Genomic DNA, 25368 nt, shown 5'->3' with positions numbered 1-25368 from the left:
AAGCACCACCCCTTCTGCAGGCTTGAGCAGCCTCAGGGGAAGCACGGAGGCTGGAAATTTACCTCTGAGTTCTTCTTGTGGACTGTTCCTTACATTTCACATTATTGTCTTTCACAGGCTAGTGTCTTGTCTCCAGCGAGCATTCAGCTAGCACTTATCGTGGGTCCCTGCTATCTGTGAGGCACCACATTCCACTTACTTAATGCTCACAAAAACCAGGGCAGGTACCCCGCGCAGGTCCTGCTCCTTTCTCAAGGACCTCAGCGAGCCTCAGAACAGCGCAGAGAGTGACCTTTTCCCAAGTGCCACCCAACTGACCAGTAACTGACCAGTTACTTAAATATGTCTGAGCAAAGCTAAGTCCACAGTGATGCATTTAAAAAACAGCATTTAAAGAGTCACATCTATGAGAAATTATGGGGGTCATGGAGGGAAGTCTTACAGACTGGCCCGTTATTGTCAATGACCTGGGCCATGCTGCACATAGCCCGACCCCAGAATTGGTACCCATTTCTTTCCTCCAAACTTACAAGCGGCCTAAATCACAATCCTGACAACCTACTACCACTGGCCTTTATCAAGTCTTTTGTTCTCCTGAATTTTTATTTAAATGTAATATTATGTAGTTTTTCATACATTTGTCTTTTCTCCCAAATTTTTAGCATGCATGTTTTTTGAGGGTAGAAAATGATGACTTAAACTAGGTTGGTACCCAATACATTTGTGTCAGCTGATTTGGCCCCTAAGCCCAAGAGCAAGTTGGGAGACCACATATGCTTAATGTGCTTTCAAAATAATGGCCAAACCCTCAACATTGTATTATTAAAGAAGGGACCTCTGGTGTTTAGATTGGTTCTGGATAATTGGTTCTAGGTAGAATCTCAAATCATGATGTTGCCAATATAATAACATAACTCCTTGTCACTGCCCTTCTTTTTTTTTTTTACAGATTTTATTTATTTATTTATTTATTTATTTATTTATTTATTTATTTGCAAGAGGGTGAGAGAGAGAGTGTGCATGCATGCACACATGAGCGTGGGAGGAGGGTCTGCGAGGGGCAGAGGGAGAGACAGATCCCCAGCTGAGCGTGAAGCTCAATGCGGGGCTCATCCCAGGACCCTGAGATCACGACCTGAGCCGAAATCAAGAGTCGGACACTTAACCAACTGAGACACCCAGGAGCCCCATCACTGCCCTTCTTATGTATTTGGGACCACAAAATGCAGCTCAAAATGGGAGTGACAGTGTTATTTGGATTGGGGAAACAGGGTCATTGGTGACATCTAAGCACCAGCCCATTTGTTCCTCTGTGCATACCGCAAGCCTTCACACACAAGCTCGTTCATAATCTTACGTATTTACTTGACACCTGGACATAATGTGCCACATTAGCATGTCACATCCACTATGTCACTGATTTCTCATAAACATGGGGCATTCACTGCTCTCATGCATACACTATCCTATTTTTAAAGTATGCAAACTTTAGGTTTCACAAAGCTGAGATCTCACTACAAGGCAAAAAACAAGGGCTTTGAACTGGGCAGTCTAGAACCCACCATACTCCCACCACACAGGGGCTACCTCCTATGTTAGTACAGGAGAGCACTGTTCCTCAGTATGGGGTCTCTTTTCTCTGCCTCCGCTTCTTTCTAACCATGGACCCACGGGCGAGTCTCTAACTTCTTCACCTTTAAATGAGATGATCATACCTACCTCACGGGGTTGTTGCGAGAATTAAATGAGATAAGGCATATAAAGCATGGCATACCGTGTCTATCTTGAGGGAAGTACTTAATACCTGTTACAGTCTCTGTCGTTACCACACAGTGATAATCGGTGTTAGGAGAAAGGCAAGAAGAACCACCCCTGAGTGTCCCTTCCTCTTCAAACACCATGGGATGAGAACTGCAGTCCCTAATCCTCGACCTCAGTAAGGGATCAAAGCTCACGCTAGCGCCACAGAACCTCTGGCTTCTGAAGAGGCTTCCTGGCGTACAACACAGAACAAGAGCTCGTTTCAAGATGATGTCTGGACATGTCAGGGCACTCTCTCTCGACACAGACACAGTCTTACCTCCTTTGGGACCTGTGCGGTCCCAAAGAGTAGCCATGAGCTAGCTACACGAGCTACATGTGCTACCGAACACCTAAAATGCGGCTAGTCTGAATTGAAATGTGCAGGAAGTGTAGAATATATACATCAAAATCGGAAGACTTAGTACCAAAAATGTAAAATATCTCATTAATAGTTTTTTATAGTGATTACCTGTTGAAATGATAATGGTTTTAGCTAACTAAAACATGTTTTTTTTTAATTTTTCGAAGATTTATTTATTTGAGAGAGAGCAAGAGAGAGCATGAGCTGGAGGGGAGGGGCAGAGAGAGGAGGAGGCAAGCAGACTCCCCACTGAGCAGGGAGCCTCATGCGGGACTCAATCCCAAGACCCTGGGATCATGACCTGAGCTAAAGGCAGACGCTTGACCTTTGGAGCCACCCAGGCGCCCCTAAAACATGTTTTTAAAAATATGCTTTTAACGGGTTAACTCAACTATGTTTTAAAATTAATTTCACTTGTTTTCTTTTAACTTTTAAAAAATGTGGCTACTAGAACATTTTTAAGTAGACACGTGTGGCTCATAACTATACTTCTGTTGGACAGCACTGCTGTAGACCATACTGAATGTACACCAAAAGGCCTTGTTTTGGGAGATAATTCCAGAATTCAGTGACCATCAGAGTAATTCATGCAAAGAGACCAGCAGTCAGTTCCCTCTCTGCTCTCCCCACACCCCCAAGCATCAAGGGTGATCAGCAAGTTACGTTCAATATATGAAACTATATGTTCATCTGCAATTAGGCCATCATGCTAACATTTAATAAATTTGGCTCGTGTGATTAACAATCAACAATTAAAAATTTTTCAAACCGTGGCAGGAAAATAAACATCAATGGATAAATAGATGGAGGATGTGATCAAAGAATTCAAAAGAGAAAATGCAGGCAGTAAATACATTGTCCAAAGCAAACTTATTAATAGAGACATAAAATCAAAACAACTTTTTCCAGTTTATTGACATTAACAATTCAGTTCAACAAGTTTTCGCTTAGTCCCTAAGAAAGGATTTTTTAAAAAAAATCATACCTATACATATTAGGATTTCACCTAGTATGTGTGAAACACAATGCACAGAAAAATGACTAGAAGGAAATATGACTATAGGTTGGAGTGGCTAATGCTAGGTGATGGGACTATGGATTTTTCTTCCTTGTCCTTTTTTTCTTTATAAAATTTCTACAATGAACACATCTGGCTACTTTTTAAAAAATTCATTATCTAAGATTACTTAGATACATGTACACTGTAGAAAAATTAGAAACTAAAGATAAGCCAAAAAATCCTCATCGTTACTTTGATAATCAGAGAAAGTAAACGAGATGAGATAAAAGAATTTAAAAACAAGATGAAATAATAAAGGGCTTCTTGGTCCGTGGTGAAGAGGTTCAAGTGTTAAGACCTGTCCTTCAGCAAAAATACCTCCTATTTACATAGAGTTTTCCCACTTAGAATATTCTCTTCTGATTTTCTGATCGTCAAAACAACACAGTGAACAGAGTACTTAACTCTGGCTATCTCTGGATAGTGGAACTACAGATAATTTCTCCTTTCCTTCTTTTTCTTTGTTGGGGGGAGAAAATGGGTGTTAGGAAAAATGAGCTGTAACAATTTGCAGATAGGGAAACTGAGGCTCAGAGAACCTACACAACTCACTCTAAAATGGAAGAGCCAGAACTCAAAACCCCTCAAATCTTCACCCGAACCCAGATCCTCCCCCCCGGGATCCCGTTGGGTGTGCAGACACCGGTAAGACTTGTGAATGCCCAAAGTAAGACTCAAGTCTTGTGCAAACTAAGATCAGATTTATTTCTATGCAGGACGGATAGAGGCAATCCTCTTGTTTGAAAAAGTCATTGGTTTCATGCATTATACCTGGAACTGTGGTAGGTTTCCTAAGAAAGTAACCTGAACTTGACCCTAGCCTTTGAAATTCCCATACTGCAGAGCTGTTTCTCAGAATAAACAGCATGTAGTTACTTGGCTCATCCAGCCATAATCCAGCTTAAAAGCTGTAGAAACTCCGGAGTTCTAATGCTGGTATTCAAAACACATGTTTAGCTGGTGGAATTTAAATAAGGCTCCATAGCCTTATTTTTGTTAAGAGCAACACATAGTTTTTAATCCAACAAGCTTATCTGGCTTATCTTTTGTCCTACATAGCAATTCATATTCATAACTGTATAAACTGCAAACTACCACTCTGCAAACATACTCTGAAAATTCTCTCCCCTCCTCCAGACATTTCCAATCCGAAGTAAGATGGGACCACCAAACATTCTTTCCTGTAATACAGCACATTCCAAACCCCAAGCCCACCAAGTAAGCCCTGCTCTTGGGCACCTATCTCTGTGCTTGTTCATGGTTTAAACTGCACTCTGGTTGCACAGTTGGATCAACATGAGTTTCTTGGGGAGAGGTGTTCTCTCTCTTTAATTTGTCACAGCACTCCTTGGCTATGTCCCCTTCTGCTCCCTCCCTCCTCACTGTACCCTCATTTGGCATGTTCCCAGAGGATGTCATCTATCCTAAATAAAACCAACCCTGGAGGCTTCTCTGGGGAAAAATGCACAGTGCATTTTTGAAGGAAAATATGAGTGATTTAGGACATTAGTCACACCGCACATGCCCTCTCTGAATGCAGGAAACTGTTAGCCCCTGCCCCGTTGGGAAGAAGAGTGGCGGAGATGGCTGCTCCCCAGGGGTGGGGCAGGGGGAATCGAGCAAGCTTCTCCGTGCAAGGAAGTCCACAGCACCTCGTGCTTGACATCATCTTGTAAGATGCTTTTATCAGCCCCGGACAAAGGGCTGGGTCAAACATCATCATTTCGTGCCTTTATAAGGTATCCATTTACATACCAAAAATCCAATTAGTACATTCATAGATGGATAAAATGTTAATAAACGGTTGCCACTCTTTGCTCCTGGAAAGCTGGTAAATCTAACTCCCTACGCTTACGTCTAAGCCTGAGTGCTTACCATGAACATCATGGGTCCCCCTACCATCCAGCGGGGACTGTGACAGCAGCCCCCCTGGGAAGTGCTGTCACGACTGAGGAAGCTCACCCGCACAGAGTGCCCGGCACAGGCAGGCAACGAAGCTTTAGTCCCAGTGCTGCCTCAGCACGCCTACTCCACTGCCACCTGCTAAGGGTACGGATGGAGTTCTAGAAGCTGGAAGATCAGGGCAGGCGTTAGAGAACACAAGTTTAAGTTCGTTCTGAATCCACTGTAATATATAGATCATACAAACAGAAGACACAAACAGCTCATTTGCAAGGTCAAATCTAACCATTAAATTAACCCCCGCAAATAACCTAGCTAGTAATTGCAAAGTAAAATAAAGAATTAACACTACCTGCCCATTAAATTAGCAGAGGTTTTGTAATTACAATGACTAATGTTGGTCAAAGGGCAGGGACACATGCACTGTAATATTTTTTACCAAGTTATCTGGTATCACGGATCATTAAATGTTTGTTACAATGGACCCAATAATTTCAACTCTAAATAATGATTCCTAAAGAAGTGAAGCAAAAGTCCAGAGACCCCTCCAGAGAACAGAGCCCCCAACTTCTGCTGGGGCGAGAACAGACATGGCAGCCGTTCACGAGCTGAGGCAAGAAGGGGACCTGGGACTCCAAGCACCCTTTAAACAGACATTCAGTTGGTCTTTCTGTTTTTATCTCCACCTTCACACCAATTTTCAGAAATATTACCGAGTCTTAAATGTTTGGGGTCTTCTCCAGGACAACCAGGCTGCCTCTCAGGCCCTCCCATCATGCGTTCAGAAAGCCAGCCTCCCAGAGCCAGGGTCAGGGCTAAGACCAGGGTCAGAGTTAGGGTTAGGGTCGGAGGCAGGTTAGGGGCCAGAGGTCAGGGGTCTGGGCATGGAAAATCTGATATGCATGATGATATTCACTACATTATTTGTAGACAAGATAATGTAAATTATATACTTTACAAAATATTACGCAGCAATAGAAAGGATGGTGAGGAAAACAAGTGCAAACTGTCGAAAGAAAACAAGCTAAGATACTATACCAAATATAATCTATGATGATAACATGGGAAAAAAAATCAACATGTAGAGGAAAATGTTAAAGTAGTTGTATTAAGAAAGAAGGCTATTTTAAGTAATTTTTTGGCATCTTCGGTTTCCACTTTTGGAAATATGGGCCGATTTCTTTGCAAAGCAAACATGCACTTGACTAATGTCTTCCCAGTTGCTCTGATAGCAATCAGCTCAGCCTCGGGCATTCACTTCCACTCATGGTACAGCCCCGTAAGCCAAGTCACTGCTTCTATAATGCTCCTTCCACAAAGTGCATCAGAATTAACATCCAAATACTGGCTTTTTTTTTAAAGCACAATTCTACATAGAACAACCTGTCCAATTCTCACCTTGTCCTCCTTTATATCCATTACCACTTTCAGGTTGAAGAAAAAGGAAGACGGAGCAGGAATAAAACCAGAGCCTTTCTCAATGGCCAGCTCCCGTTCCCTGGAGGTCCCCACCAGCCACTTCAGCAGGGCCTTAGTCTCCACATCTCTGCCAGCCTCACTAGCTCGCCCACGACAAGGGCCAAGCTGGTCAAGTCAACGAGGCTGTGACTGATAGCCTCTCCCTGGGTTTCCCACCAAAGGAGACTAAAGTGCTTTACAATAAACTCACCACACATCTTCATCTTTAGCAGCTCAGGGCGGGTGAATTTATAAGCTATGGTGAGTCAGTAATGAAGGCAAGAACTCTGAGTTCTTCCTCCTTCTGTCATTTGCTTGTCTTTTGGACCTTTCCATCGGTAGGCAAAAAGCAGTGAAGTCTGAGCAATGTAAAGGGCCAGGAGATTGGACTCCATGATCTCACTCAGTGGCCTTTCCTTCGTGGCCAGGAGTCTGTGATGTACGGACCCCACAGCCTGCAGCTTCCGAAACCATCGCCATGAATGACAAATAGATAACCCTTTAGGCACAGGGGAACGTATCCATGAAATTAAAAGGAGCCCTGCTCATCTCCTGGGTCAAAGGAAACTTGAACATCACACACTGTGAGTTTCAGATCCGACCCGTGGAGTTCAGACCACGCTGGATGTGTCCGCAGCAGGGCTGATGTGGATACAACTTTGTTGACTCTGCCAGCCCAGGGCTGCGCCGTTGGAACCATGCTGGCTAGCCATGGCCCGGCTCACAAAGGGGCCTTTTAGCTCTGGGGCCAAGCCTCAATGGCCGGCCTGTTACGTCTCCTGGGCCATGCTGATGTTCCATGTCAATCTGGCTGCCAAGCCCGGCAATTAGCTTGGATCCCTCATACATTTCTTCTTTTTGACGTCAAAACTTTGAGACAAATGACACTTTCCACAAATAACTGGGTAGCTCTCCTATTGGTGCTTCCTTTCCCCCCTCACCCTGTCTCCCACCTCATATCACACCTACTGCCAGATGACAAAAAGCAAAATGATCCACGTTACGCAATGCTGTAAAGCCAAAGAGAACAAACAGACTTCCTTCGGGGATGTCCCCACTTTCTATCAATCTCTAGAGGCTGAGTCAAATGTTCAGGAAAAATGTGAAAAAATATGATCCTGAGATAAACATCGTAGATAACTTTAAACAAAGTCTCTTGAATCAATGTGGCAGATAGATGCCAGAGATATGAAGACTTTTCCCCTCCTTCTTCAAACCCGATAGTTTTAAAGTTTAAATATCTCCTGTGGCTTAAGGAACTATAAAAGGTAAGAAACAAGAGCCCTGCAGGCCCCACCTTGGACTCCTCAGTGGGGTCAGACTATGGCGCCTTTAGGAAGAATGAGGTCTGCAGCCTGTCAGAGGTCTCAAAGGTGCTGTCCTGCTTCCAAGCTGGCATTCCCAGTCTGATATGCAGGGAAATGTGTCTGCAGCTGCGAAGTAAAGGGCAGGTCAGCCAGCTCTCTCCCTCTGCCAAGGCCCAATCACTGCCTTTTCAGAAGATGTACAGCCAAGGTATGCCCTGCACACAGTTGCAGGGGTCACCCAGGGAAAACTCAACTCATCTGATTTAGAAACAGACAAATAAGGCCCTTTGTGAGAATGAAGACACAGCCAATAATAGGCAGTGGTCACCTGCCTTCTCTTCTCCTGCTCCACGCTCTCCCCAAGAAGCTCAGCAACATCGAGATGCTGGTAACTCCCAGATTTGTACCTTTAGACCCAATTTCTCTCTTGAGAGCTTGATTTCCAACTGCCCTATTATTTCTCACCTTCTGTGTCTAATCGGCCATCAAAGCCTGCCAATGTTACTTCTCTGCCTCTCACAGCGCATAATGCTCCCCTACACGTCCGTCCTCCAACTTAGGCCGTGCTCACCAATTCTTAGCTGGACTACTGAAATTGCCCCTGAAGGTCCTCATGGCCTCTGGTCCCGTTCCTCTGTTCCATCCTTCACTGCCACCAAAGTCAGCCTAATAAACACCAACGGAGTCTCTCCGTGAAAATACTGGCTCTCCCAATTGCTTATGGCTAAATTCCAAACTCCACAGTAGGACTCCCAAAGACCTTCACCAGCCGATCACAGCTCCCTGTCCGCTGGCCACTCCCTCCTAACCCACCTGTGGTACCTCGGCGCGTTCCAGACCAAACCAGTGGCATTCCCCCTTGCATAGTGCGTCCCGCTACCCCATCTCTTCGCACGCTTTCCCCCACTACTGGTCCTTCGAGACCCAACTTGGCTTTCACCTCCCCTGCGGGGCTCTCTCCAGTGCCTCCGGTTGTGAGTTATAGGATCTCTCTGGTTCTGAGCACTCTGCATACTGTCTTCAAACAGCCCACTACAGAGCAGTGATGGGCTCAGGTGCTGGCCCCCCCAGGACAGTGCCTTAAGGTCCTTGAGGGGGCGGGGAGCCCTTCTTTATCTCTGAACCTGGTACAAGGCCGCACAAAGGAGACACTCGGGAAGTGTTGCTGAATCCAGCCATCATTGGAAGAGGGATTAGAATAAGGGCAGTGGAGGGAAGAGATGTGGTCGGTCAGGACACTGGAACGTAGCTCCAACAGCCTCAGAGTAGCAGATTATGGAAATGTAGGAGTCTCTCCAGGCTTTAGTGTCTCATCTGCTCAATACAGAGGTGAGACTCTAAGATTTCTATGGCCCCTTTAACTCCTCTGTTCTAGCATTCAGACTACATTTTCCTTTCAAATCTACAATGAAGAAAAGCTCCATATAAACCCTACGGTAATAATATGCTCCAGGAGTCTGGACGCTCTCCACAGAGCCAGCCAGGAAAATTACTGTTTTGCCTGGCCACTAGGCAGAGCTCCCAAGGACAGTCAACAGCTGAGGCTCCTCCCCTAAATTCATAAAGCCCCAATTGCCTTCTGTTACATTTGGAGAAAATCCTCCATTGATCTCTGTTCTGTTTCACTCTACGTATTCTGGCCCAAAAGTGGCTTATTAAGTATCATGCGCAACAACAACAAAAAAAACCCAGTGGCTAAAACCCAACCCGCCTTGAAAATAACAAGTGCTGAGAACATGATCACTGAATTTCAAAAAGCCAGGTTAAACCCGTGGCTTGATAGCTAATCACCTCGTTACCCCGTACTCTGGGGGCGGCTGGTACCGTAGGACAGCCACTTCCGTTCTCGCAGGCTGAGGAGCAGGATAAGGCTTGACCATCTCATGGAGCATCCCTGGGTGCTGGTCACTGTAGAAAAGTCCATGCTCCTGGGTCTTGCTGACGGGGGACATCATCTGCTTGGTCTTGTAGGGGTACTCAGGTGGAGGACCCCGGGGGTCCAGCACTTTCCCTGCAGGCTGGGCTGGGGAGGGTCCCCCTCCTGCCTTGAACCCCTTTCCATTCCCTGAGCCAGGGAGGTGCTGCTTAGCACCATTCCTCTCCAACGACAGCTGCATGATCCTCTCACTGAGAGAGCGGACGTGGCCCTGCTTGAGTTCTTTCAGCGCCTCGTCCTTATGCGCCTGTCCACTGTTGGCACGGTTCACCGTGGGCCTCCCCTCAGTCCGGGCCTTCTGACTGCTGCCCCCCGCCATGTAGTAACCATGGCCGGCAGCCCCCTGCTGCTGCTGCTGGCCCCGAAAGAACTGGGACTGCGCCTTGGCCTCCTCGTAAGTGGGCAGCTCCTCGTTGTTCTGCTGAGGCTGCGTGGACCGCACCTGTTTCTCCATCACCGTATTGTCCACCTGGTGTTCCTGACCCTGCGGTTCCTGGCGTGCCGACTGGTAGACCATTGGTGGGTCTTCTTGAGCGAGGTTTTCCGTGGAAGAAAAGCTGTTGGTGGGGTGGGCGGGTCCTGCGCTCCCTGTGGCCTGGTGCTGAATGGCCAGCAAGTTCATGTTCTCGGTCGGGGTGCCATACCGCAGTTGTTCCTGGATCAGCCGCTGTAACACTGTCCCAGCTGCCGCATCCTCGGAACCTCTCATTTCCACCTCTGAGGTCCTCAGGAGGCTCGGGGGCTGGAAGTGACACAGGGAGTCCTCAACTGGAAGGCAAACAGAGGGAAAAGGGTATCAGGAGGCGCCACAGGCATACAGGTCTGTATCTACATGCTGAGTAATTAACATGGTAGCTACAGTAGCCTTTATTCTTTTTATTTTTCTTTCTTACAGATTATGTATTTATTTATTTATTTGAGAGAGAGAGAGAGTGCATGCACACGAGGGCAGGGGAGGAGCAGAGGGAGAGGGAGAAGCAGGCTCCCCACTGAGCAGAGAGCCCGATGCGGGGCTCAACCCCAGGACCCTGAGATCATGACCTGAGCTGAAGGCAGAAGCTTAACTGACAGAGCCGCCCAGACGCCCGCTACATAGCCTTTAAAGACAGCATTTCAAATACACCACTGCCTCTGTTTACCCTGTGGTTTCTCAGGGAAGTGTTTCTCCCAATCACAGCGTGTCTACTACTCTCCATTCCCTCACCTCCTGCTTCCTCCTGGACCTTGCTCTGTCCTTCACGCCCTCCCTTTCCTTCAAACTCCCTGCTGGCTCCTTCCCTTCCTCATATAAACGTGCCAAGTCTTTCCCATCTTAAAAAAAAAAAAAAATGGAAGCAAAAAAACCAAGATCAAACAAAAAGGAATCGCCTTTTCTTGGCCCTACCCGTGTACCTCTAACTGCCACTGTGTATCTGTCCTCCCCTTCTCTTCTGATTGTCCCTCAGTAAGCAGTCTATACTCCCTGTCTCCACTTCCCAAACGCCCCATTCACCGCTCTCCCTAAGCTCTGATTAGCAAACAAGCCCAATGAGAATATTCCATCTCCCGTATTACACACCTCACCTCTCTGAAGCATTTGGCATGGTGATCATCTACTTCCTGAAATGCATCCAGGTCTCCCACCCCAACCCCTTCCCTGGTTCCGGCTCCTGCCTCTCTGTGCACATCTCTGGCTCCCTTTTCTCCACCTGCCCCTTAAATTCTGGTGTTTCCCACAGCTCTGAAAGCTCTCCCACCCTCACTCAACAGAATCTCCTGGGGCATCACATTGGCCACCTGTCTTCAACTACTGACTCATGACCCACATCTACCACCACCAGCAGATGGCCCATTGGTTCTCCACACTCAACATGTCTTCCTCATCCCCAACTTACCCACCCACCAAACCCCATATCCCTGCCTCATCTACGCCTTGCCAAGCCAGAAACCTGGGAGTTTTCCAAAGTTCCTTCTGTTCCCTTACCCCCAACATCTAGTATCAGCCTGCCAACTTTACCTCCCAAACACCTCTCCTAACCCTCTTCATTCCCTCCCAATCTCCAAGTTTATTATTGATAACCACAATATAACTGCAAGAACCATTTGAAGAGTGCATATGATGTATCAGGTATTGTGCTAAATTCTCTCCATAGGTTATTTCGTTTATCCCGCATATAATCGTATGAGGCACATGCAATCATGAGACAGATATTAATTTCCCCTATCTCACGGATGAGGAGAGAGGTTCAGAGAAGGCAAATGACAGAGGTTACAGAGATAGGAAGAGCCAGAGTCAGGATCTGACTCATTCTACAAAAAAAAATCTGTGTTTATTCCACAACACTGCAAAGCCCTTGGTGTCTTCTACCCAGACAATTCCAGCAGCCTCCTTATCTATTTTTCTGACACTAGTCTCGTTCCCAACTCCAAACCCACCCCGTAGACCTCAACCTATCTTCCACTTTACCCTGAAAGATTGTTCAAATAGGAAAACCTAACTATATCACTCCTCTGCACAAAATTCCTCAATAGTTAATTACAAGATGAAACTGACATTCTACCCTAGGATGCAGCAGGTACTGCATTACCTGATCCAGCAACATTTCAGGCCACCACCACCATCCCCCCTCCCCGGCCACCCCTCGGCGTATAAGTCCAGCAGCACCTAAGACCACATAGCTCCCAGACAGGCCAGTTCTCTTCCGTCTCTAGGGCCTTTGCTCACGTTCTCTCATCTCTGCTGAGAGAGATGCATCTCACCACATCTTCTTGGGAGATTCCTAGACATGCGTCAAGTGAGAACTCCACAGCTACTTCTGAGTACAACCTGTCCCACTGCAGCCCAGCAGGCTTGAGCCCTCCTCCTGAGCCCCCGCTCCATTTGTACGGATCACCATTAGGGCTATTACCACAGTAGATAGCAGCGATTTATTTACACAAGACTCTTAACTTCTTAAAGGCAAGGATCACGCCAACTCACCTGGGTCTCTCTAGTGCACAGCTCAGTGTCTGCATGTAATGGGGGATCAAACATTTAACCAAAGAATTCCTACATGAGTGCCATGAAATATAAAATTTATTCATTCCACAACAATACTAGTAAACAGTGTGTTGAGGAAATTATAGAGCATTAGGATAGTAAAAATTCTAGCACTTACTATGGGTGTGACCTCGAGCAAATCACTTACTCTCTCTGAGTTCCATCTCCTCAGGGGTAGAGTGAGGGAACGGAAATAGATCATAGCCCAGCAGCCTCACTTCTACAATTCCAGGCAACGATGACTCTGTGTTTCTATATATACATAGAATACCTCGTCTCCCCGCAAACCAGCTTTCTTTCCCAAGGTTGCCTTTTTGTTTGTCTGTGTTTTCTATAATTGGCATCCTAATCATGTGAGCCATCCAGATAGAAATTTCAGACATACTTTTGGCCCTTTGTCTCTTTTTCTCCCCATGTTTGATCAACTGCCAAGCTAGTTTTTCTCAGTCCAGTGAAATGAGAAAAAACAAAGGTGGTAGGATATGCTTACAAGATATATATGTATATTGCCCATATACACGTGTATATACACAGACACTTGTCATTAGGTTTATGCCTATCTTTTTTTTGGCAATGGCTGTGAAGGGTCACATCCCTCTTACTCTTTTTGGTATTAAAATATGAGAAAAGGTGACACTAGATGACATTTTTAGTGTCTTTGCGATAGCAAAAGACTGCAACCCTAACTTCCAGGCCCTCAGCCGCTTCCCAGGTTCTGGCTCTCCCTACCACTTGCCCAGAGGTCCCGAATAGCCTCCTAACATCTCTTGCCTCTGGCCTCTTCTTTCAATCCACACTGCATCTATGATCTGTCCTCTTCTACTAGAATTCAAGAACCAGATGGCAGAGTTTTATCTGCTGTCTTCACTTGCTATCTCCAGTGCCTAAAACACAACCCTGATACCTAGAAGGCATTCAGAAAGTAATTGTCCAGCAAATTCAAGAACTTTACAGATTGGGTCCTGAAGCTCAACTCTGATCATACCACTCTGCCTCTTCCTCCCCCCCAGCCCCACCCCCCAAATCACACCTCCAAGACCTGAGGCAAGTTATTTGGCTTCTCTGAACCTCTCTCCTCTGTAAAATTGGCAGACTTCATATCTGCTCCGTAAGACTGCATGTGCAGTAAATTCGAACTTATTCCCTACTTTCCGAGAATGTATACTGTAACTAAGATATAAACCCAAAACTCAACAATAAAAAATTTCAAACACGAAAAACAGGTTATTGGAAGTCCACGTAAGATGAATTGCCAAAGAACTGTAATAAGCGATGAAGAACCCAAGGAAAGAGAGATCAGTGTGGGCTGAAGTGGGCCACACCCTCACTGTGCAAATCTTCCCCGCCAACCAGTTACATCCGGGCATTCAGACAGGTGCTGGGGGTAGAAGGTAAAGAGAACACAGTCCCTACCCTCAGAATAACTGCTCTGAAAGGCTTGTGGCACAAGCAAATTCAAATTATTGTGAACAACTTAAGTAAAAATTCAAATAAAAAGACAAATATATTTCCAAAAGATAATCATTTTGGGGGGAAGGAATGGGGTCTCATCAAGCATGAAAACTACCGAATTCCCTTTTCATAAGCATGTTTGCCAAGAACCAGGAGATCCTTCTGGTTCTTTTTTTTTTTTTTTTAAGATTTTATTTATTTATTTGACAGAGAGCAGGAGAGAAAGTGAGAGAAAGCACAAGCAGGGGGAGCAAGCAGAGGGAGAGGGAGAAGCAGACTCCCCATTGAGCAGGGAGCCCGATGCGGGGCTCAATCCCAGGACCCCGGGATCATGACCTGAGCCAAAGGCAGATGCCCAACCGACTGAGTCACCCAGGCGCCCCTCCTTCAGTGGTTTTAAAGATTCCCTTCCATTCTTACCAATCTCAAAAGCCCGCAAAAATAGGCAAGAAGTTTTCACAAAGGAGGCAGCTCCCTGCCTACTATAGTTTTGAATTTCTTCCGCACTTCTCAATTAATTGCAAAAAGAGATAAAAGTGAAAGCAGAGAAGGAGAAAAAGTTCCGGGAAAGAGTACAAAAAAGTATTTAGGACTTAGAGAAAAATTAGGAATAAAGGGTACACTCTCAAGTTCCTACATAAGAACTCTGTCTGTTGAGAGAGTCACATATTATTGTAAAATAGTCTATTGACACCATAGCCCAAACATTAAAAATAAGGCACCTACCAAGAAAGAGACAATCAACAATACAACTGGCTGATTTTTAAAACAAGGCTAGAGAAAAAATTACGCAAAAAGGCTAAAAATCAGAAACATATGATCATCTTGTTTTTCCAACCCACATGCCAGTAAAAGGACTTACCAACTTTTTCCCTGATGCCACTACCGTTTGCCTCCACCGTCAAAGCAGATGGTTCACGCCTCCCAGAATAGAGCTGGAAGTCTGGGAAAAAGTAGTTGGGGTCTTCTAGAATCGGGGCAGGACTACCAGGGCTGTAACCAATAGGAGGGGGACCTGGGGAAGAAGCAAAGTGCCTATTAGTGTCCACGAAGTCCTTCCCTCGCTCCTTCTTGTGTGACTCATGAGAGCCCACGAGGCATTCTCCCACATTCAACTCAGAGCTGTCTTTTTGATTCATAAAATTCCAAAGTTACCATTCATAATTATCACAAGTCCAGCCACCCACCAAAATGGCCCATGAGGTCAAAATAACAACCTTTAAGACACATTGAGTGAAGTCATGATGCTTTCACACCAACCAGTTCCCCGGGTGCCCCGCGGCAGAAATCAAGCCCCCTGCGGAACTGGACAAGTCCCCGAGTTCGGGATGGTCAAGGTGGGGGACGGAAAGGACAGGGGTGGGGAGGCCAGGAAAGGATACTAAAACGGGAAGAGCAGCTGGGTCACCGAAGACATAAAAGACACAGAGAGGGGTTGGCCGTGTTGCCATACCACGAGGGAGCAGAGGCCCGGCCCGGCCCTGGACAGAGCGCACAGCCCCACTCAAGGATGCTGGAGCCCGGTGCAGCAGTGGGAGCCGGGGACATGGGCTCTGGCTCTCTGCCGAGCACTGGCCTTTTGGCCCCAGTTTATCTGCTTCACACACAAACCGGAGCGTGCTTCCTGTTCCACTCTAACGTGACACAGTAGTCAGCCCTACAGGCACTGAACATGAGCTACCATTACAATAACACTGACATGCACATACAACATCGTGGGAACGCTCGGCAGCGCGGGCCCGGGCCCTCTGCCCTCTCTGCACGGACTTCTCTGCTTGGGCACCACATGGAAGGCTCTTTTTGGGCCAAAGCAGCTTCGTTTACTCCAGGGGAAGAATCATGCTTTTTTTTTTTAAGTAAAATCCTTGACCAAATGGTAATTCCATTAGAACAAAAATGTTTCTCAGCTCTAAAATTTTATTTATTTATCTGAGAGAGAGGGCACGAGTGGGGGGCGGGGGAGCAGCAGAGGGAGAGGGAGAAGCAGACTTCCCGCTGAGCAGGGAGCCCAACCACGACACGGGGCTTGATCTCAGGACCCTGGGATCATGACCCAAGCCGAAGGCAGACACTTAACCGACTGAGCCACCCAGGCGCCCCAAGTATTTCTCAGCTCTAACTTCAAATTAATTTGAAAGTAATATGAAATTTCTTGCTAGGTTTTTTTATCTGCTCCTTTCCCATAAGGCCAAAGCTAGCAGTACCTAATTATTCTGAGGCCATAGATGGGGGTTTACTCATCAGCCTCCTCAGTTTCTTTAAACACGAAGTAATATTTGCATGTTTGCTCACATCTATCATTGGCACGTGTGGACTAGAGAGAAAAAATATAATATTTATCTTATAAAGTTAAACTAAATAATGTAGTAGTGACTCTTATCTTAAAGATGAATATAAACCAAATCTGAATGACATATTATACGGAGATCAGTCTAAAATTGCAGTTCCAATGCCTATGACGTTATCTGTCAGGGTGCTCTTTTTGGCCCACCTGCCAGGAGTATCTTGGAAGAAACTCACTCCTTTCTGGGCCTCACTTTCTACATCTATAAATCTAAAAGTCTCAGGCTAAAATTAGGAATCACTGATGGCCTGGATCCTAAGGCAAATCCTGACCTGGCTTCTACTTCAGCAGGTGGAAATGTTGGTGGGAAATTAGAGAAGTGCAAGGTGCAACGTTGGCAGCACATTACAGTCACCAGGGAACTTTTAAAATCCTAATATCCGGGGCGCCTGGGTGGCTCCGTCAGTTAAGCGTCTGCCTTCAGCTCAGGTCATGATCCCAAGGTCCTGGGAGCGAGCCCCGTGTCAGGGCTCCCTGCTCAGCGGGGAGCCTGCTTCTCCCTCTCCCTCTGCCCTTCCCCCTGCTGGTGCTCTCTCAAGCTCTCTCTGTGTCAAATAAACAAATAAAATCTTTAAAAAATAAATAAATAAAAAACAAAATCCTAATACCCAAGCTTCCTCCAGACCACTTCAGTTGGAATCTCCGGGGACAGGGCCCAGGCATTTGTATTTTAAAGAGCCCTTCAAATGATTCCAGCGCGCAGCCGAAGCTGGAAAGCCCTAAGCTGGAGGGAGAACAGTGCACCCAGGCAAAAATCCCCAAACATAAAAACACCTTTCTGTACCCTCAGCCCTACCCCCACCAAATCAGCGTGAGAGAGGACTTGAGGACCCATACCTTTCAATAAAAGAGAGAGTGGTGTTTTCTCATGGTGGATCTGGCTCAGGAATGGCATGTGCAAGCATATGACAACTTTGGGTGACGCCATCCAGTCACGTGACTCAAAATTTTAAGTGAGAACGGAGAGCAATCTGCTAATGAAACGGAGGCCTAATTAAGGGTATATATGTACATGTGTATATGCATATAAACGAATGTGTAGGGTGTGTGTGTATGTATAGATACATGCTTTCAATATAGAACCTATTAAGAACCTCTGCACTAGCCATTCTCATCACTACAATGAGACAGTTAGGGACCATGGTAACAAGCCTCAAGTGAAAAACATTATGTACCTGAGGCGCTTTCTGTTGGGTGTAGAGTTAAAGCGCTTCTCCTGGAGAGCAGAACCAAGATGCAGCCTCACCTACAAGCTGGACTTAAAACAGAGGACCCTGGCTCCAAAAAGCACCAATGAGCTGCCTGAATTGCCGGCCAACATCAACCAATCAGGACGAGGCCTTTCCAACCAATCAAGATGAAACCTTCTTCCCCCCGCCCCCTCATTAGCATATTAAACCAGCGTGGGAACCTGAGGGGGATCTTTATAGTAGCCGGGCCTCCCTTCCGCTCTGGCGGGCCAGTCTAACTCCTCTCTGTTAGTGCTGAGTCTCCCTTAGGCTCCAGCTGTAGCCCCGGTAAAGCCTTGCCTGTGTCTTTGATTTTGGGGTCCAGCCTCGTTTCTATCCTTGCCCAGCCCAAGAACCAGTAACAACAACCCTGGTAGAAATTGATTTTCCACACCTTATCCAATGGCCCGGCAAACGAGAGCAGGTTCAAGGGCTCCAGGCCACAGAACATACGGAGAGCAATCCTTGAAAGCGCCGCTCTGTTCCCCCGTCAGCAGAGAGGGCACCAGAGATACGCCGCCTTTCACCATTTTGTCTACAGGCCTCGATATTATGAAAGCGAGAAAGCACATCTCACACATCCGCAGACGGAGCGACAGGATGTCCAACCACATATCAACAATCGTTTAAGACTTTTTTTGTACACTCGGGTGTCCCACGCATTCCCGGAGTCATGTTCCCACTGCTGCCCCACTCCTTGGAGCTGAAAAAAGAGCCCAGCAGATGACCAGACGGACCTTGCAGAAAGGCAGGCCTGGTATCATCGCTCCACTAAGCCAAGTGAACCAAGTGAACTCTCCCAGCCTGACACGCCCTACAGGAATCATGCTATTTGGAGCTTCCTCACAGGCCAGGCAAGGTAAAATGACAAGAATCTGTGTCACCGGGTCTGCTGCAGCAGATTCCTGGGCTATATGGCAAAAAAGAAAGAGAGGCCTTGCCCTTAATCCCACAGATACATAATCCCCTTCCTACTCTAGTTCACGATCTTCACTAGGAACTCCTATAGCACAGATTGAGTCTCTTACCTTATGCGAATGCAGGGTACACAATCTACCCCACCAGGTCAAGGCTATCTGACATGAGAAACTGGAAGTAAACACGTGACTTATGACAACATATGAGGGGGAATGCTGTGGGCTTTGTTAGCGTTCTCCATACCCAGGAGCGAAGCTGGGAGAACCCAGGGGACACTCCCAGATACCACTCCCACCCAGTAAGCCCCTGCAAGGCCTGGCTCCCGCCCAGGGGCTCAGGCACAGTAGTGGTTTTATTTTATTTTATTTCATTTTAAAGATTTTATTTATTTATTTGACAGAGAGAGCGACAGAGCACAAGCAGGGGGAGCAGGAGAAGGAGAGGGAGAAGCAGGCTCCCCGCCAAGCAGGGAGCCAGATGCGGGACTCAATCCCAGGACCCTGGGATCATGACCTGAGCCAAAGGCAGACGCTTAACCATCTGAGCCACCCAGGCGCCCCACAGTAGTGGTTTTAGGGCAGTGCACAGCCAATCAAGGATTCTGCGGGCTCAACGGTGTGGTCTGTGTCCATGTAGTTGCCCCAGGGGCTTCATAAAGACTATTTCCACATAAGGTCCTCCTGACTTACTAACTTGCGGTCACCTGCTTCTTTCAAACCAATCCTTGTCCCAGAATGACGGCTGACACAGCTTTAGTCTACAGGGGAAAGTGGCAAAGGCAATGGAAAACAAGCCAAGGCCAGCATAAAGGAGTCAGCTCTGTATAGGGTCTCCCTCTGGGAAGGGGTGCGTGCAGTTCCCAAGGCTCCTGAGGGAAAGCCAGGGATCTGTTCATGCTGCGCTCCACAAAGGGAGAAGTTCTGGGATTCTGGTTGGGGGGTCAACATTTCTGCCTCATCTTGACTCTGATCCATCTCACCAAGAATGGTCCCCTTCTTCTTTACCAAATCGGCATGTCTGTGTCAACAAGAAGAATTGTTTGCTGCTCTCTATGAGCGTGACTGCTTCTGGCTTAGTTCTAAAGCACTGAAAGCTCCCTTCCCATTATGGTTATATGCTGTTACTTTCTTTGTAACTGTCCCGAGGCTTTTAGGTAATGCGACCCTGAACAAGACTTTTTTTTTTCCCTTACTCAAAATAGCAATAACAAAGGGTCTCACTGTTGAAGGGAAAATGAATGAAGGTAAAATGAAGTGAGTTTCCTGGGATAGGCAAGAGGCAGAAGAACCCTGGTGGCCTCATCTGCTTCACCTCTACCATAACTAGTTACTTCCCTAAGATCAGATCCCGAATCTATAAAGAGGCTAATAGAACAGGCTCACAAGTGCCCTTTACGTTTAGACACCGGAGGACATTCCAACTGTCACCCGAGTGTCACCCAACACTCACAGAGCTGGAAAATCTCCCATCCTTAAATCCCACTTCTAAGCATGCCACTTGTTTGCACATAACTGTTTCAGCTATAGCTTCAAGTCCAAATTCTGTTTGGTTTTCAAGGCTGCCTGCTACCAGGCCCCTCCTCTGCTGTCAACAGCCTTGGTGGTCCACTTGGCCTCCGCGCGTCCCGTAAACATGTCACCCCATTTTCCAAGTTCCAGCTGGGAATGCCATCCCCTGGCTTCACATTCCTCTCCCCAAGTCCTTCACAGTTCACCCCAACAAAACTCACTCGACCTTCTGTCGAACACCCCCACACACACAAAATGGCCTTCCTTCCCTCAACTATGGCAGCGATTATGATGTGAAGCGCACAACTTAGCATTTAAACATCAACTACCTAGTATTTTACAGCAGTCATTTAATATAGGCTGGTGCTACTGTCCTGGGGAAGCTGGAAGGCAGGTGCCATACCCGTACTTGCTACTTTCTGCAAGGAGGATGTAAAGGATATGCTCTCCTATTTACTTGCTGACTGATGCGGAACATGCCATCATCCTCAGGGATGGTCTCACTACCAGGTAAGAGTTTAAAGAAAAGGTCAAAGATCCCTCCAAAGCCAGTCTCTGGAGTTCCCGATGATTCCTTGCACATTTCAGTTCCCTAAGACGAGGGAGCATTGGCACACCACCACCCCCTGGCCTGACCGTGGTGCTTTGAGAAGCAGGCCAGAGGCCCATTCCTCAAACCCTCCAGGAACTGCAAAACAACTCCCAGGTGTTACTCCGCCAAGGCCCAAAACTTTCTGCCAGCCACAGATAATCCAAAACCTCTTAATGCATTTAAAAACAATTTCACCATCTAGATTAGAATAACCTCCTATAACTTTGTAACAGAGATTTTAAACACAGCAACAAACAATTCTGTGGGCTTCTACCTTCCCTTTCAAAGAGCTAAGGAATTTGCTGAGTGTGCCCCTGGCCTCAAAGTTAAATGTAAGCAACCACGCCTGATTCGGGCAGATCTGGAGGCTTTTCCGGAGGAGTGGAATACTCTGCTCAGGGAGACAGATGCCCTAGAAACAAGAAGCGGCCTCCAGAACCCATGACTAGGGCCTGAAAAATAAAGGCAAGTCTGTTCACAAGCCCTCATGCGAGACCAAGCTAGCTCATCTGAGTTAGCCAACTTGCACTCCAGGAGCCTGAGATCTAAGTGAAGCATAGACAGGTGACAGCGCCCTGCTCCAGAACACTTGCATGAAACACACATGGTTTTAACCAGGAAACAGAATCTCTATGCACTGGAAGAGCTCTTTGCCCAAGGAACCATTAGCTGAAACCCAAGAGGGGATGGAGAGGGGTGGGAGGGAGGAAGGTTTCCAAGATTTCCAACCCCTGTATAATACCGTCTTTCTCGGCACCAAATGTGGATCCTAATCTCTGGACCCATCTGTCTGTTGTAGAATACAAGGAAAAGCATAAATACGCCAATAGTTATTTAATTTAGACTTTCTCAAAGTGGAATTTGTGATTAATAACTTTAAAGCTGTGCGAAGTTTAACTTTGTAATGCTTATTGTGAAATATCTGAGAAGTTGTCAGTGTGAGCCAAAATGCAGAATGTATGCTTAACCTTTAAAGTAAAAATTGAGTTCAACAGGGCACCGTGCTAGGAGCTATAAACACCAAGAAATGAGTAAGAACATCCTTGGTCTCAGGATATTATGACCTAGCTCTGGAGACCAACGTGCACAAAACTAGCCAAATTTCACTGCAGATTAAGCGCTCTATTAAAGGGACACAAAGTGTTGGAGGCCCAGAAGTAATTCATCACTACCTGTTGACTAGGGAGGTGAGACTGAGCTGAAATGACAGGGAGAAAAAGACAGGTGAGCAGAATGGGTAAAAATGAGGAAGATATTAATCCGCCTGCCGCCTTGGGGTGAGGAGAGGGTGCTAAGGAGGAGCGATCAACACAGTGTGGTTCAAGGAGAAGCACAGGGACTGAATCACAAAAGCCTGTCATCTCTTTAAGGAATGGAGAGTTCAGTATCACTCGGGTATGAGTAGGGAGGAGGATGACTCAGAATCCGGTATTTAAGGGACATTTTAAAAGCTTTTTAAATTTTAGTACATTATTTTCATAACACTACAGAAACGCAAAATAATTTTGAGATTAGGTGATTCAACTGCCAACTGCTACCTGCCTTATTCCTGAGAGTCAATCACCTCTAATTAAATACTTCTAGTGTTCAGAAACCCTGAACTCACTGTGTAAACCCTGGGGGTAGGTTCTCTCTTCCATTACAGAAGCCAGAAGGTCCCCTCTCTGTTCTAGCAGCTAGGACAACCTGGGCTCAGTTAACTGGATATTCCATCCAAAGACTTTGAATCTTGACGAAATGACACAAAGACAAAGGGTGTTGATAAAATACCTGCGGTAAACTTACCACAGGAGTCCAGGGGCAGCAGGGGTGGCTATGGTGGGCCCATCCTCATAAGACAAATGGCATATCCCTGGCTGGGTTCCCGGTGAATTTTCACCTCGGTTCCTGCCCATTTTCTGGGCCTTCCTGTCAACTTGTGAGCTGCCTAATATACTTCCAATAAATTCCTCTTTTGCTTACGTTAGCCAAAATCACTTTGTGCTTACAATCAAGAACTTCTGAGAGAGACTTACATTTAAAAAAATGAATTGTTCTGACCCCACTCATAATAACCGAGCATTGTTTGTATCCTACGTCCTACATGATTTAGCACGATCTGCCTTGATTTATAGTAACTCCCCTCTATTGCCCCAAATACCCTTTGCACAAACCCTAAAGAAATTTGAGTTCCCCCCAAAAATTCCTTCGTCTGGAGGGCCTTTCTTTCCGAGTAAGTCGGAAAACTCTTACTTGGGCACATACTAAATGCCCAGATATACATGCTGACTATCCAGAAGTCTTCTGGAGCTCTACTCTAGGGCCACTTCCTCTGGGAAATCATCTACCCCATCCCCCCAAATGTTTATAGGCTATTCATCTGTGCTCCCATCACGTTCCATGCATATTTATGCCACTATTAAACTACCTGCATATTTGGCTTATATTTTTCTCCCCCTTGTTAACTCATAAGCTGATTAAAAGCAGGGATGATGTCTTATTCGCCTTTTTATCTCCAGTTTCTAGCAAAAACAAAATCATAGTAAATGCTCAATACGCATCTATTGAATCAATGAATCACCTGCGTATGTTTACAGTACCTGGTAGTTTCTAGCACATAGGGAGCACTCGATAAATATATATTAATGGAATTAGGGTACATTTTAAAATAACCAGTTATAAACATATTCTTAATTCTATAGACTTTAGCTCAAAGATGATTTTGTCTTTTTCAAACTAATCAGGAGACCAAAGCTTAGTAAAAGCTACTGGGGAACAAAAAATGAGAGAAAGCCATCTAGTGCTACAACAGGTTAATTACAAGTATACATGGATACAAGTATCCAGTTCCTGCAGGGGCTCTGTACAGGATTTTGGAAGTAACAGCACCAAGGGGATTCTGCAGCTGGAACACAAACCCGCACTCAGAGGAAGGTGCTCCTTCATCCCGCTCACCCTTGCAGGTTAGCCCTGTGTCCTGGGACGGTGCCCCAAATGCAGCCTTTGGCTTGTGTTTCTTCCACAGGTCTGGGAGCAGGAACAGAGTCAAGAGGCCCCTGAGGGTGCCCGGTCCCTCTCCATAAGAAAAAGGAATCAGCCCAGTCCTACCTATCCCACAGAGTCACCACAGGTACATGAGAGCAGCCCATAATAAAAAGATTGTAACTACAAAGAAAAAATCATTTTTAAATTTTGGACTTTAACAGAAAATCCAAAGGCTATTTAAATACCTTGACTCAAATTGTACATAATATCATAATGCGTATTTCATGTTGATATATTTGGTGTTTAATCTATCTAAAACTATAAGTACCTGGACTCCAGAAATTCTTTTCTTCAGATAAGTTAAAAAAAAAAACAACACTTTATTAAGGTATGACTGACACTTAAAAAGATGTACATATCTAACGTATACAACTTGACAAGTTTGGGGATAAGTATACATCCACAAAGCCATCACCATCATCAAGGCCACAGACATATCCATCACCTAAGTCCCCTCCTACCCCCTTTATTAATTTGTGTGTGTGTTAAGAACATTTCACGTATGATCTACCCTCCTAGCAAGTGTTAAGTATAAAATACAGTATTGTGAGCTATAGGCAAGGTGCTGTACAGGAAATCTCTAGAACTATGTACTCTGATTAGTTTTAATAAATAAGCCCTGTATTTAATTAAATAACTGAAATTTAAATAATCTCTCATCAATCTCAGGACCATAATAAAGGTATTCTTGTGGGTGGTCCTGGCACACATTATGTTTCCACTGAGGAAAAAAAATCACTAGCATGTGAGCACCATTGCTTCCGTGTGTTTCTATCACTAAGGAGAGGAGCAGCTCAGACACCTCTGGCCTGCCCCCAGGTTTATCCAGCTCTCGGGGTCCTATTCGAGAAGCCACTGAAGCTGTGGGACACGATGTGTCCATTGGGCAGCATCTCTCCTGGTGACTGGGACTTCTTACACTCACTCCCCTCAAAAGTCAATATTGGTTCATAAATGGACCTCATAATTTAAAGCAACCAATGTTCCCCAAGAAACAAAACATCCCTCCAGTATTAAGAGTATAATCAACAGTAGCAGGAGCTCCCACTTATTGAGGGCCTAGTTAGTATACGGGTGATACAAAAATCATCATGTTTAATTATCACTGCCCTATTCCCATTTTGTAGCTAGGGAGACCAGGCTCACGGTGGCTAAGTAATGCCCAGGGTCACAGAGCTAGCTAGCAGCATGGACAAAATCAGAGCTCTTTTTGCAAGGAATGCCATTCTGCCTCCCCAAATCCCTGAACAAGGCACGCTTAATTCTGAGTCCTTTACTCCTGACTAATTTCTTACATTAAAATGAGCAGAGTTTTTGTGGAAAGAGCCAAGATGTCCATCAACAGATGAATGGATAAAGAAGATATGGTATATATATACAATGGAATATTATGCAGCCATCAAAAGGAATGAGATCTTGCCATTTGCAACGACGTGGATGGAACTGGAGGGTATT

General features: G+C 45.9%; 1 protein-coding gene across 8 annotated transcripts in view; it reads right to left on the bottom strand.

Annotated features, from left to right (window-relative positions):
• The window catches only part of AMOTL1 (angiomotin like 1), a 125149-nt gene that overhangs the window by 31286 nt on the left and 68495 nt on the right, over nucleotides 1-25368 (bottom strand). For 7 of the 8 annotated variants that reach the window (XM_081799040.1, XM_081799039.1, XM_081799042.1 and 4 more), the window contains 2 exons: nucleotides 15161-15313; nucleotides 9683-10595 (listed from right to left, as the gene is read on the bottom strand). In XM_081799040.1, the coding sequence (XP_081655166.1) occupies nucleotides 9683-10595; nucleotides 15161-15313 (1066 nt within the window). Of the gene's footprint in view, nucleotides 1-9682; nucleotides 10596-15160; nucleotides 15314-17479; nucleotides 17611-25368 lie in introns of those variants that run through there. The other variant, XM_031040851.2, reaches the window with a different exon arrangement.

Source organism: Leptonychotes weddellii, chromosome 11 (assembly GCF_054177405.1).
Source record: "Leptonychotes weddellii isolate Sample4059 chromosome 11, ASM5417740v2, whole genome shotgun sequence".
Lineage (NCBI taxonomy): Eukaryota > Metazoa > Chordata > Mammalia > Carnivora > Phocidae > Leptonychotes > Leptonychotes weddellii.
Note: the sequence above shows the minus strand (reverse complement) of the source record. Positions and strands in the feature narration are given on the sequence as shown.